At 45.1% G+C, this 15,292-nt stretch overlaps 1 protein-coding gene across 3 annotated transcripts in view; it reads right to left on the bottom strand.

The window, feature by feature from the left end:
- Positions 1-15,292, bottom strand: part of LOC138287417 (membrane-spanning 4-domains subfamily A member 4A-like) — a 214,960-nt gene that overhangs the window by 49,671 nt on the left and 149,997 nt on the right. For all 3 annotated transcript variants that reach the window (XM_069227832.1, XM_069227833.1, XM_069227831.1), the window contains exons 5-6: positions 14,500-14,658; positions 9,486-9,605 (exon numbers count right to left, since the gene is read on the bottom strand). In XM_069227832.1, coding sequence (XP_069083933.1) covers positions 9,486-9,605; positions 14,500-14,658 — 279 coding nt within the window. The remainder of the gene's footprint in view (positions 1-9,485; positions 9,606-14,499; positions 14,659-15,292) is intronic.

Genomic DNA, 15,292 nt, shown 5'->3' with positions numbered 1-15,292 from the left:
TATCCTATGGCTAACTTTCAGTGGAAAGGGTAGGGATAGGCTCCTTACTGTTAAGGAAAGTGATGCCAATAATTTTACAGTTCTTAGGAATGCACTCCTAGATGGTTATGGCTTAACCACTGAACAGTACAGGATCAAGTTCAGAGAAACCAAAAAGGAGTCTTCACAAGCCTGGGTAGACTTTGTTTACCATTCAGTGAAGGCCTTGGAGGGGTGGTTACATGGCAGTAAAGTTTCTGACTATGAAAGCCTGTATAACTTAATCCTGAGAGAGCATATTCTTAATAATTGTGTGTCTGATTTGTTACACCAGTACCTGGTAGACTCAGATCTGACCTCTCCCCAAGAATTGGGAAAGAAGGCAGACAAATGGGTAAGAACAAGGGTGAACAGAAAAGTTCATACAGGGGTTGACAAGGATGGCAAGAAGAAGGATGGTAAGTCTTCTGACAAGGGTGGAGACAAATCTAAAAATGAGTTTTCATCAGGCCCACAAAAACACTCTGGTGGGGGTTGGTGAATCCAAATCCTCTTCAAATCAAAACAAAGAAAAGAAACCATGGTGCTATTTATGTAAAATAAAAGGCCATTGGACAACAGATCCCAGTTGTCCAAAGAAAAGCACCAAGCCTCCTACCACTACAACCCCTGCTGCTACACCTAGTGCCCCTAGTAATAGCAGTAGTGGTGGGAGCAAACCTACTAATAGCCAATCCAAGGGAGTAGCTGGGCTCACTTTTGGTAATTTAGTTGGGGTTGGTCTTGTTAGGGAGACCACAGAGGCTGTGTTAGTCTCTGAGGGAGCCATTGATTTGGCCACCTTGGTTGCTTCTCCCCTTAATATGGATAAGTACAAGCAACTTCCCCTAATAAATGGTGTTGAGGTTCAGGCCTACAGGGACACAGGTGCCAGTGTTACCATGGTAATAGAGAAACTGGTCCACCCTGAACAACACCTACTTGGTCACCAGTACCAAGTAACTGATGCTCATAACAACACTCTTAGCCACCCCATGGCTGTTGTGAATCTCAACTGGGGGGGGAGGCCTCACTGGGTACTACAGGAGGTTCATAAAGAACTATGGCTCCATTGCAGCCCCTCTTAATGACCTCACATCTAAGAAAATGCCTAAAAAGGTATTATGGACAGCAAACTGTCAGAAAGCTTTTGAGGAGCTGAAGCAGGCCATGTGCTCTGCACCTGTCCTGAAAAGCCCCTGTTGCTCCACAAAATTCATTGTCCAAACTGATGCATCTGAATTAGGGGTAGGGGCAGTCTTATCACAACTTAATTCTGAGGGCCAGGATCAACCTGTTGCTTTTATCAGCAGGAGGCTGACCCCTAGAGAAAAGCGTTGGTCTGCCATAGAGAGGGAGGCCTTTGCTGTGGTCTGGGCACTGAAGAAGTTGAGGCCATACCTGTTTGGCACTCACTTCATTGTTCAGACAGACCACAAACCTCTACTTTGGCTAAAACAAATGAAAGGTGAAAATCCTAAATTGTTGAGGTGGTCCATATCCCTACAGGGAATGGACTATACAGTGGAACATAGACCTGGGAGTACCCACTCCAATGCAGACGGACTCTCCCGATATTTCCACTTAGACAATGAAGACTCATCAGGTCATGGCTAGTCTTATTGTCCTTTGTTTGGGGGGGGGGGGGGTTGTGTAGGAAAGTACCATCTTGTCTGGCATGTTACCCCCATATTTCACTGTATATATGTTGTTTTAGTTGTATGTGTCACTGGGACCCTGCCAGCCAGGGCCCCAGTGCTCATCAGTGTGCCCTGTATGTGTTACCTGTGTTATGACTAACTGTCTCACTGAGGCTCTGCTATCCAGAACCTCAGTGGTTATGCTCTCTCATTTTTTTCCAAATTGTCACTAACAGGCTAATGACCAATTTCACCAATTTACATTGGCATACTGGAACACCCTTATAATTCCCTACTATATGGTACTGAGGTACCCAGGGTATTGGGGTTCCAGGAGATCCCTATGGGCTGCAGCATTTCTTGTGCCACCCATAGGGAGAACTGACAATTCTTACACAGGCCTGCCAGTGCAGCCTGAGTGAAATAACGTCCACGTTATTTCACAGCCATTTACCACTGCACTTAAGTAACTTATAAGTCACCTATATGTCTAACCTTTACCTGGTAAAGGTTGGGTGCTAAGTTACTTAGTGTGTGGGCACCCTGGCACTAGCCAAGGTGCTCCCACATTGTTCAGGGCAAATTCCCCGGACTTTGTGAGTGCGGGGACACCATTACACGCGTGCACTATACATATGTCACGACATATGTATAGCGTCACAATGGTAACTCCGAACATGGCCATGTAACATGTCTAAGATCATGGAATTGTCACCCCAATGCCATTCTGGCATTGGGGAGACAATTCCATGATCCCCCGAGTCTCTAGCTCAGACCCGGGTGCTGCCAAACTACCTTTCCCGGGGTTTCACTGCAGCTGCTGCTGCTGCCGCCAACCCCTCAGACAGGTTTCTGCCCTCCTGGGGTCCAGCCAGGCTTGGCCCAGGAAGGCAGAACAAAGGACTTCCTCAGAGAGAGGCCGTTACACCCTCTCCCTTTGGAAAAAGGTGTCAGGGCTGGGGAGGAGTAGCCTCCCCCAGCCTCTGGAAATGCTTTGATGGGCACAGATGGTGCCCATCTCTGCATAAGCCAGTCTACACCGGTTCAGGGATCCCCCAGCCCTGCTCTGGCGCGAAACTGGACAAAGGAAAGGGGAGTGACCACTCCCCTGACCTGCACATCCCCTGGGAGGTGCCCAGAGCTCCTCCAGTGTGCTCCAGACCTCTGCCATCTTGGAAACAGAGGTGCTGCTGGCACACTGTACTGCTCTGAGTGGCCAGTGCCACCAGGTGACGTCAGAGACTCCTTCTGATAGGCTCCTCCAGGTGTTGCAAGCCTATCCTCTCTCCTAAGTAGCCAAACCTCCTTTTCTGGCTATTTAGGGTCTCTGCTTTGGGGAATTCTTTAGATAACGAATGCAAGAGCTCATCAGAGTTCCTCTGCATCTCTCTCTTCACCTTCTGCCAAGGAATCGACTGCTGACCGCGCTGGAAGCCTGCAAAACTGCAACAATGTAGCAAAGACGACTACTGCGACCTTGTAACGCTGATCCTGCCGCCTTCTCAACTGTTTTCCTGGTGGTGCATGCTGTGGGGGTAGTCTGCCTCCTCTCTGCACTAGAAGCTCCGAAGAAATCTCCCGTGGGTCGACGGAATCTTCCCCCTGCAAACGCAGGCACCAAAGAACTGCATCACCGGTCCTCTGGGTCTCCTCTCAGCACGACAAGCGAGGTCCCTTGAACTCAGCAACTCTGTCCAAGTGAATCCCACAGTCCAGTGACTCTTCAGTCCAAGTTTGGTGGCGGTAAGTCCTTGCCTCCCCATGCTAGACTGCATTGTTGGGAACCGCGTGATTTGCAGCTGCTCTGGCTCCTGTGCACTCTTCCAGGATTTCCTTTGTGCACAGCCAAGCCTGGGTCCCCGGCACTCTAACCTGCAGTGCACGACTTCCTGAGTTGTCCTCTGGCGTCGTGGGACCCTCTTTTGTGACTTCGGGTGAGCTCCGGTTCACTCCACTTCGTAGTGCCTGTTCCGGCACTTCTGCGGGTGCTGCTTGCTTCTGAGAGGGCTCCTTGTCTTGCTGGGCGCCCCCTCTGTCTCCTCACGCAATTGGTGACATCCTGGTCCCTGGTCACAGCAGCATCCAAAAACCCTAAACGCGACCCTTGCAGCTAGCAAGGCTTGTTTGCGGTCTTTCTGCACGGAAACACCTCTGCACGACTCTTCACGACGTGGGACATCCATCCTCCAAAGGGGAAGTTTCTAGCCCTTGTCGGTCTTGCAGAATCCACAGCTTCTACCATCCGGTGGCAGCTTCTTTGCACCCACAGCTGGCATTTCCTGGGCATCTGCCCACTCCCGACTTGATCGTGACTTTTGGACTTGGTCCCCTTGTTCCACAGGTACTCTCGTCAGGAAATCCATCGTTGTTGCATTGCTGGTGTTGGTCTTCCTTGCAGAATTCCCCTATCACGACTTCTGTGCTCTTTGGGAAACTTAGGTGCACTTTGCACCCACTTTTCAGGGTCTTGGGGTGGGCTATTTTTCTAACCCTCACTGTTTTCTTACAGTCCCAGCGACCCTCTACAAGGTCACATAGGTTTGGGGTCCATTCGTGGTTCGCATTCCACTTCTAGAGTATATGGTTTGTGTTGCCCCTATCCCTATGTGCCCCCATTGTATTCTATTGTGACTATACATTGTTTGCACTGTTTTCTATTGCTATTACTGCATATTTTGGTATTGTGTACATATATCTTGTGTATATTTGCTATCCTCATACTGAGGGTACTCACTGAGATACTTTTGGCATATTGTCATAAAAATAAAGTACCTTTATTTTTTGTATATCTGTGTATTGTGTTTTCTTATGATATTGTGCATTTGACACTAGTGGTACTGTAGGAGCTTCACTCGTCTCGTAGTTCAGCCTAAGCTGCTCTGCTAAGCTACCTTTTCTATCAGCCTAAGCTGCTAGACACCCCTCTACACTAATAAGGGATACCTGGGCCTGGTGCAAGGTGTAAGTACCCCTTGGTACTCACTACAAGCCAGTCCAGCCTCCTACAGGTGGCAGCTTCTTTGCACCCACAGCTGCCATTTCCTGGGCAACTGCCCACTCCCGACTTGATCGTGACTCTTGGACTTGGTCCCCTTGTTCCACAGGTACTCTCGTCAGGAAATCCATCGTTGTTGCATTGCTGGTGTTGGTCTTCCTTGCAGAATTCCCCTATCACGACTTCTGTGCTCTCTGGGGATCTTAGGTGCACTTTGCACCCACTTTTCAGGGTCTTGGGGTGGGCTATTTTTCTAACCCTCACTGTTTTCTTACAGTCCCAGCGACCCTCCACAAGGTCACATAGGTTTGGGGTCCATTCGTGGTTCGCATTCCACTTCCAGAGTATATGGTTTGTGTTGCCCCTATCCCTATGTGCCCCCATTGCATTCTATTGTGACTATACATTGTTTGCACTGTTTTCTATTGCTATTACTACATATTTTGGTATTGTGTACATATATCTTGTGTATATTTGCTATCCTCATACTGAGGGTACTCACTGAGATACTTTTGGCATATTGTCATAAAAATAAAGTACCTTTATTTTTAGTATATCTGTGTATTGTGTTTTCTTATGATATTGTGCATATGACACTAGTGGTACTGTAGGAGCTTCACTCGTCTCCTAGTTCAGCCTATGCTGCTCTGCTAAGCTACCTTTTCTATCAGCCTAAGCTGCTAGACACCCCTCTACACTAATAAGGGATACCTGGACCTGGTGCAAGGTGTAAGTACCCCTTGGTACCCACTACAAGCCAGGCCAGCCTCCTACACCAGGGCCAAACTCTAGAAAAGACTGTACCGCATACAGAACGCCTCTGCGTGCCTCATCCTGGACATCCCTGCCACTGCCACATCACAGCCCACCTGAGAGACCTACACTGGCTCCCTGTCAACAAGAGAGTCACGTTCAAACTCCTCACCCACGCTCACAAGGCACTGCACAACACCGGACCAGAATACCTCAACAGACGGCTCTCCTTCTACACCTCGACTCAACAGCTTCACTCCGCCGACCTTGCCCTACCCATCGTCCCACGCATCCACAGAACGACTGCTGGCGACGGATCGTTCTCCCACCTCACCGCCAAGATGTGGAACACTCTTCCCACCCACCAGCGTCAGACAAAGGACCTACTTACCTTCAGGAGACATCAAAAGACATGGCTGTTCGAGCAGTGGCAGCCCCCCCCTTCAGTGCCTTGAGACCCTCACGGGTGAGTAGTGCGCTCTACATAAACTCTGATTGATTGATTGAAGGGTGGTGCGGGAGGCTTAGAGATCATTAGGTTTTTATATGTAATATATTTTGAGTTGCAGAGGTATTAGACCTGACACCTGAGAGGGTGGTTTTTCCCTCAACTTTTGCCTGCCTCCTTCCATTTTCTGACCGCGTTTTTGTTGGTTTTAGTTACCACTGCTAAAGTACTTGTGCACTCTCCCCTAAAACATGGTAAAATTGGCTCATATCCAATTAGCATATTTAATTTCCCTAGTAAAGAGCACTACATGTGCCTCGGGCCTATACATTAAATGCTACTAGTGGGTCTGCAGTACTGATTGTGCCACCCAATTATGTAGTCCCTTAATCATTTCTCAGGCCTCCCATTGCAGAGATGGTGTGTGCAGTTGTACACTGCCATTTCGACCTGGCAAGATAAACAACTTGCCTGGCCTAAACCTTCCCTCTTTATACATACAAGTCATCCATAAGGTAGGCGCTATGTTACCCACAAGGTATGAAGCAATGTATTTAAAGGCAGGACATGTTCTTTTAGGTTTTACATGCCCTGGTAGTGAAAAACTCCTAAATTAGTTTTCACTACTGCAAGGCCTATCTCTCCCATAAGATAACATTAGGGTTACTTATTACATCTTATAAGTGTAATTCAAAATCAGGAAGAGATAGGTTTGTCAGATTTGGTGTCTTTGGGCTCAAAATTTAAAATCATACCTTATGATGAAGTCAGATTTTAAATTGCAGTTCTGAAAATGCCACTTTTAGAAAGTTTGCATTTTCTTACTTTAGTCATTTGGTGCCTAATGCCTCTCTCCAATACATGTCTGGTGTAGGGTGACAGATGGGCTTGAGCATTCCGTCTAGAAAGCCAAACACAAAGGGAGCTTAGGTGTGACTGATATGCCATCAACATCCTGAGGGGCCAGCCTGCTCAGTATGTGGGGGAGGGGCTGACACATCTGAAAGGACAGTGTTCTGCCACACACAAAGTACAGCATACCCTTGCAGTGAATCTAGAGCCAGGGCAGGAAGGGAGGGTGTCTGTGCACTTCAAAGACCTTTCTGTGAAGTCTCCCCCACTTCAAAGGCACAACTGGGTATAAGTACTGGACCTCTTACACCACCAACTCAGTATCCTTCTGGACCTGTGGATACTCTGCCGGGAAGAAGGACTGCTGTGCTGCTAGAAGGACTGGCACTCTGCTGAGCTGCTACTCTCCTGGACTCCTTGTTTGCTGAGCTGACCTGCTGCCTGCTGGCCTCTTGCCTAGGAGTTAGAAGGACTGAACCTGCATGTCTACATCCCAGAACCAAAGTGATGCCAAGGGCTTGCTGGCTTGTCTCATGATCTGAAGTCTCAGGGACAGCAAAGACTTCCCTTCCACAAACACCACCTGGACTTAGCATGCTGCAAGTCTTGCTCTGCCAAGTAGTGCCAATACATTCCAGGGCCCTTGGATGTGAGTCTAAAGTGATGCATCTGCCAGAACCTGCGCAGATTAGAACTGATCCATCACCTGCTGTGGATCGACGCATCACCGATGGTGCAGAGACCGGACAGGCGCATCACACTCGGAACCGCTGCATCATCCCGGAATCACCGCTTTGGAACCAACACATAGCCGCCACTAAGTGAAAAAGATCGAAGCATCACCCCTTCAGCGTGAATTAACCCAGTACATCACACTCAGAACTGGTGCACTCGGAACTGGCGCATCACACTCAGAACTGATGCATCGTTGCAGTTGCATGGAGAAATCTGGTGAAACGTCCCAACTGCGTGGGGATCATCGACGCATCTCATGCTGAGACAAGGATTATGGTATTGTTGTTCAGCGTGGGTCTTGTAGCTGGCCTGCCCCCCACCGCGGGTGGCCTGAACTCTTGATCTTGTCCTGATCCAGCGCGATCAAATATCCCAATAAGCACTTATTGCGTCTAACCGCTACTTGCCAATTTATTCTTTATAAATCCCTTTCTCGACTTCTATTTATTGTTTTTTTTGTCATTTTGGTCTTGTTTTACTCATAAACTTAAGCTCCATTCTTGTCTATAAAAGGTGTGGTGTCTTTTTGTGTGTTATTTTCATTGTTTTACTATTTGAAGTGTTTCACAAATACTTTACACATTGCCTCTTAAGTTAATCCTGACTGCTCTGTGCCAAGGTACCAGAGGGCGAGCACAGGTTAACCTTTAGTGCATATCTCACTTAGCCTGAGTAGGATTGAGTTTCCTACTTGGACACTGTGCATACCTCTGTCATCCAAAAACCCAATTTCTAACAAGAGGGTTATCAGCATTGGTGGTGTGGGATGGTGGCAATGTATAGGGAATAGTTTATTTATTTGGAGATATCAGGTTACCAAGTACCATGGTGTGTGAGAGTGGCAGGAAGCAAGGTATATTGCGTGCATTTGGGAGAGGCAAAGGTACTAAAAAGCATGGTGAGGATTGGTGGTAGGACATCAAGTATGTGTTTTTTTAAAGGAAAAGTTAGGAACAGGTGAGTGAAGAGAGACCAAACGCCAGGTATTATGTTTTTATTTTTGGGCTGGGTCCGGCGCAGTGAAGAAAGGGTGATTGACAGAAGAAGGTGAAGGAGGCCCGGCTTTCTAAAAGATGGTCAGGAGGGGGACATGGCAGGTTTGCAACTAGGCATGAACAGTTTTGAATGTTTGGGATGGGAAGAGGAAGGTAATGTTCGAGAGGGAAATTTGCATATTGCAATATTTAAAACGTTTGGTAAAAGGTGGCATGACATCAGGCATAGGTTGTTTTAATCTACAACCAGCAAGGGGTGTGGGGCTAAGGCATGTGAGTCCATTTTGTGCATGGCTTCCCTATGGCTGCTCGACCTATGAGCAGCTGGTTAGAGCTCCACCATCAGGACCACATTTCATCTACCACTACTTTAAATGAGTTGGGGCAATTGAATTAAGGTTGAACAAGACATCCACAAACGTTTGGCAGATGTCCGCTTATCATCCCCTCTAAATTTGGCCCTTAACACAACCTGAGTATTCCATGAATGTATTACAGTAAGTGTTCTAAACGTAATGAGCAGATGTGTGTTTAAAAGTATTTTCCATTAAGCTCTCAATTTTTGCTGGAGCAACTCTGATCCCTTGGATCATTAAGTATGATCTGTTAAAGACAAGAGTGTGTACAAAAGCCATTTGTCTGACTTAGTGGTTTACAATTACAGCAATAGAGTACTTCCAATACAAAGAAAGGCCAGAGCTCTGAGTCATACTTACATTTTTAACTTCTCTCGTCTCGCAGAGGTATGATCAAGTATGACAATTTTGGGAGACATCCACTGGCATTGCACCCAGCTAGGTGGGTAGTAGACTTCCACTCCTGACAAGTGTTCCCTATCTCAATCAGTTATGTTATGCTTTAATATGAGCTATCAGCCGTGGCCTTGTAGAGCTGTAAGTTATCTTCAATGTGAATGTTGCTTCCTTAGCAGGCCAGATTCTATGTCAATGTATCATTCTATGATATGGGTATAGTAATCTGGTCCAACCCTATCACTGCATGTCCTATGCTGTGAAGAGCATCGTATACCATGCCTGCATCCGTCTTACCTCTTTGACAGTGTCTTTCTGTCGGAGGGTTTTGCACCCGAATGCTGAGGCTGAGATGGACACGCAGAACTGCAGCATGCTGAAGAAGAGAAACAGCAGGAAGATGCCTAGGGAGAAGGCCTGTGAATGAGAGGTGGACAAAAGAATAACATTTATTGCTGGGGAGTGAAAGAGGATAATGATATGAAGAGACAACAGAGATAAAATCTACCAAGTCAGGGGGGACATTGGAATGGTGGAGAACAGGAGGACACACTAACCAAAATGTTGGCTCCAAATGTTATCTGTATTTCTAATGACATATTAGTTCGAATGATTTATGTTCAAACTACCTTTTTCATACACCTAACCCTTACCCTAAACCTGTCTGTGATCTTTAAATAATCCTAATCCTTATCCTGTTTCTGACCTTCTCCTAACATTAACTAGCTCTGTCTCTAACTTCAACATATGCAGCAACCCCAATTTATTTGTAAATCTAATACCAACTTTCAGCCAAACAGAGCCCCGAATTGTTGTGCACATAACAAACCTTGGAAGATGTAAGAATTGCCCAGGTAGATCAAGAAGAGAGGTTTGGGAATTACGTTTTTTCAATTGTGCTAAGTGGACCAACGGCCTGGACACAATCCAGGAGACTTGGCAGCCATTCCACATTTTCAGTGGTCATAAAAGGTACAGGTGTAAAATGTGAAATGTACATTCATTCCATGACCAAAAATGGAAATTAATATTTAGGTGTGATACCTAAACAAATTCAAGGAATTTTTCTTTTTCAATTCCGACAGCAAACTGGAATCCCCAGTACCCAACCTGAGATACAAGGGACTTAATCTAAGCATAGGGAGGAGACGCAGAGGCAGAAAAGACTGAATGTAAACCAAATTAAATATGCTTTCATGACTCCAACCTGAAAACAATTTTTTAAACAATGAAAGCTGTTGATTTCCTGGCTTCTGTGTATGGTGGAATTTGTCCTTTCCTAGGATTAAAAACACCCCAAAAGGACTTAATTAAAGCCCAGCACATCAAGGGCTTCTTTCCCATCACTGTGAGGGTCAGAAGATACGTAGCGTGGATACACCGTTCCAGAGAGGCAGAGAAAAAAGAAAAACATGCAAAGTCTAATGGGCTGCCAGTCCAGCCTGACCAATCAATCGTGGCACAATTGATATTGTTTAAAGCACTGATGCACAGCATCTTGTTAGGGGGATCAGGCCTGAAGACTGGGAACTTACAGTATACCATCAGGGTGCTGCATGTCAGGATTTAAACCCAATAGTAGGCACTAGATCACAACTACTGTGTGAATGGCAATGTTGGGCCTCCGAAAAGGCCCTGTTCTGTCAATTAGACTCCTAATGTGATGAGGTTGTGGTCCAGAGAGCTGAACCTGGAGTGCCGGGATCTTTATTAAGGAATGAAAAATTGATGGCACTGGCCTATTGTTGATTATTCCTGACATATTAAAGGCAGCCATGCCATGATGAAGTTCCCCCTTGGCATAATGCTGACCTTGGCATTAAACTGGTTATTAGTAGCACACCATGGAAATCAATGGCATGACGATTTGATACTAGAGAGTCATGCAGAATCCACCCATATGTGGCAGTAGTACATGTGAGTACTTGATAAAAATGACAAGCTAATGCATGCATGGGCAAAACATGGATCTACAAAAAAAGGAAAAGCTGTCATCTCAGGAGATTTGTATACTTTTTCTCAAGGAAATTATAAGCATTAGTTTTGGGCAGTTATTTATTTTTCAAAAGGATTAGCGTTATAGCAAAATGTATGAATTTTCATGAACTAAGAAACTGAACTTTTGGGACATATGATTACATTTTCAAATATAAATTTAACAGGTGTTATTTAAGTGATAATCACAATTCTAAATAACACTCTAAGGCGACTGTTTTCTGAGCTTCTAAGGCTTCTGTAAACTTGAGTGACAGGACAATGGCGTAACAAAGGCCCCCGCAGCCCCACCATGTTCTTTTCGGGGGAAGGCAGTTTCGTTACACGCCTGCAACAGGACTGATGTGTAGGCCTGTAGATTAGTATGTCTGCCTCAGCTGTGTAATGCGTGAGATCGCAATATTTAACTTTTTTTTACTCATCAACCTTACATGGAGTTTATCAATCAATTGACTGAAAATCTACAAGGGATGAGGCACGGCAGAAAAATGGGAGGCAGTGAAATGAAAAGTGAAGATAGAAATATAAAAAATGAAAGACAATTTCGGAACTGCATGTATTTACTTATGGATTTTTAGACTTTTTAAAAAAAAAAATGTAAAAAGGAACCTGTTGGAAGTATTTTGTCAGAGTTGGAATATTTCATCGGTCCCTGTTCGAAACGTATGGCTGTTATCGTATTCATGTGAAACTCTATTAGTAAAATGCAGTATTTGGCACAAATGTTTTCAGAGTTTGCTGGAGGGAAGAATCCACTAGAACTGCCCTATAGGAAGAAGCAGCTACTTCCATCCTTCAATTTCCAATTAACACTTCGTTTCAACCAGCTTTTCTCTTATTGCTGTTTGTGCGATTTTAGAGTTGCTTGTCCTTTTAAACACCAGCCGGTAGGGTAGAGAATAAAGTAAACTGAAGGTGACAGAAATGTTTGGAATAATGCTTCTACTAAACAGCAAATTTCTCTAATTCCTCTGAGAAATATATTCTCATGTTTGGCTGATCTGTCTCATTACTGATGGGGAGAACTTCGGGCAATTCACTCCCATCACTCTCCATGACCACAGTCTCTCCAAACCTGCTAAGCCAGTGGTTCCCAACCTGTGGTCCGCGGACCCCCAGGGGTCCGTGACACATTCCCAGGGGGTCCGCAGGCCTGGGCTGGGAGGAAGGCACTTCTCCAGCTGGGGCCTCTGACAAACAGTGCGTGTGTGTTTACATATTTATTACTTCCTTTGTTGAGCAGTTTTAACTGGAAAGCTCCTTGTACTACGAAAATAAAAGCGTCAAGCTAACTCAAGTGATTAATGTACCTGCTGGAGAGAGATGGGAGTTTCGTGCAGTGGCAGTTTTGACTCAAAAGTAGCGCAGATGGTTAATATGCCTGCTGCAAAGAATGTGTATCATGCGAAGAACAGTATTCTATGTGCATGGCACAGTGGGTTACTGCTTTTGTCACAGAGATTCTTTTGTTACTGTGCAGTTCATAATAGTAATCTAACACAGTGAGCTGTGAACTGCCATTAAAGAGCTGCATGCAAACTGCATGGCACAAATTAGAAAGTTGTTTTTTTCCTAGTCTTTCATTTTCCGTATGCTGCTAAAAAAGGTTTGCTTGTGTAGAAATACATTCTTATTGCTAACGCAGTGCTTAATTTGTGGCTTTTGTTTCCGGTGCTGAGCACCAGCACTTATTTTTGAGGGCTGGGGCTTATTCTTCTGCCTCAAGCATTTGCTGCAACCAAAAGACACACATGGGAAAGACGGAGGAAGGGAAAAACGAAAAGTGTCACATAGGGAGAAAGCAGAAAGCTGCAAGAGTGAGCTGAAGTGGCAGGGAGTGGCTTTATATGGATTGCAGAGTCCTAAGATGGCTTCAGGATTATGCTGCCTCAGTATTCCGTATACCCACATTTAATTGCAGCAGCCGCGTGTTTAAGAGGAGGGCTTTGGGCACCGGCACCTTTTAATTTACAAATTAAGCACTGTGCTAACGTCATCGCTAATCACTGTGCTGTGTCCTGAATCCTAAGTTTGTGCTTCTCCGGACCAAGCACTCTTACAAAATACCTACCAGTGTGAATGACATGTGAATCCTACACATTGTAGTCCCCTGTAAAGTGCCCTGACACCCTACAGTGGTATGAGAGGTGCTATAAAACAAATGAAGTACATATGACAGAGAGGCTAGGGAGAGATGAGAGACCCTTATGGTTTACTTCCTTTCCCCTTCACTCATTTATGTGAAAAAGCTTTCTCAGATCTTGCATACCTAAAAAATAAAAACAGAAATCGCTCCGGAAATGTAGAATCTGACCTGAGGATTCACCTTTCCTAAATAAAACCAAACATTGAAAAGGTAGTTGCCGAGATGCAGTGCCAGCCTTCCCAATAAAATGTTTTGATTTTTGGATATTTTTTTAACATAAAATAATTTTATCTTAAGTAATTTGAGTATTTGTTTGGTGTGTATTTGTTATAGTTTTTGCGAATTACTGTTTTAATGTTTGAAAATTAAATTGTACAAATTGCTGGGGGTCCCCGGCTTCCAGTAATGATTCATTGGGGGTCCTCAGGAGTCAAAAGGTTGGGAACCACTGTGCTAAGCCATGTCTCCTCTCCACAAGACAACTACAGATGGCTTCACAGGGCCTTGTGAGTGAGGTGCACCTTGGTTAAAACACATGCTGTACTGCAAGACTTTAATAACACAAACACACTAGCACAACACACATCATGTGTTTCCCACCACACCCGTACTGCCCCACTGATCATCCACCGGTACTGCCTACACCTGGTCAGTCATGATTTCTCTCCTTTCATTCCATCCTAAATCCTTTCCTTCACCTTACAGCTGTTTCTTCCCTCCGTTTTATTTTCCTTCTTTCACATCTTCCAGCCTTGTCTACTACGTTCCTTCTAATGTCGAACTCGTTTTTTCCTGCCAAGTTTTCATTGAATATGTCTTTGTTTCAGGTGACTCCTTTTAAACTCTCACCTTCACCAGTCACTTAATCCTCTCATCCGAGCTTTTGTCTCGAGAGTGAATTAAAAAGCACCCCATATATCTATTTTTTGTCTGTTTACCTTCCGGCCAATCTCACCCTCTGATGGACTAAAAGTGCACGGTAGTTTGTACAGTGCTGCATATTTTATATCTAAGTTAGTTTTGGGAATGGAAAAAGATGAAAGGACAGAGAGAAAAGAGACGAAAGACATGGTATGTCGGGATCAAAGAGTGACGACATAAAATGGAGATCATGACAAAAAGAGAAGAAAGAGAGAGCAGTGAAACTGTCAAAAATAGCAACAGACTTACAAAAACGTGGTGCTTTGCAGTGTCGCACTTAGGCCGCTGCGGCGTGCAGCGCACCAGTACTAAGGCCAATGCGTGGAATACAATGGTGACTAGGTACACAATCCCGGCGATCCCAGCAACAAAAGCACAGATGATGTTCAGGACAAGTCCGCCTTTCACCTGAAGAGAGATGTAGAGGTTATGTTATGAGGTTTATTACAGAACAAGTCATAAGAATACACCCATTCCAGTAACCCAACTAACTCCCTCAGCACAAAGGGCCAGATGTACGAAAAAGTTTTGCACTCGCAAACGGTGTGAATCGGTAAATTCGGCCGTTTGCGAGTGCAAAACAGTGGTCTGCAATGCATGAAAGGCATTCGCAGACCACAAATAAGAAATCGCTAAAATTGCGATTTCTTGCATTGCGACCTGGAAATTGTGAGTCGCAATTTATGATTCGCAAATTGCAGGTCGCAAGGCAATGCTGCAAAAAATCGCAAATTGCGATTTTTCGCAGAATGGCATTTTGCACGTGCAAAATACCATGGACTGCAACCAGGTGGTAACCTGGTGCAAAATTTAAAAATGCATTTAAAATGCATTTTTAAATTGAACATGTAAAGCACACATGCCCTTTTGGCATGTGTGTACCTTACATGTCCCCCAAAACATTTTTGGGGTGCAGCAGGAGGGGGCCATAGGCCCCCAGCACCCTGGGGATTTGCATTTCCAAAATTGCGATTTCTGGTTCAGAAATTGCAATTTTGGAAATGCAAAAAATTTGCAGCTATGGGCCAACAGGCCCATAGCT

Source organism: Pleurodeles waltl, chromosome 4_1 (assembly GCF_031143425.1).
Source record: "Pleurodeles waltl isolate 20211129_DDA chromosome 4_1, aPleWal1.hap1.20221129, whole genome shotgun sequence".
NCBI classification, from domain to species: Eukaryota; Metazoa; Chordata; class Amphibia; order Caudata; family Salamandridae; genus Pleurodeles; species Pleurodeles waltl.
The sequence above is the reverse complement of the archived record's forward strand: the minus strand, read 5'-3'. Positions and strand labels throughout refer to the sequence as shown.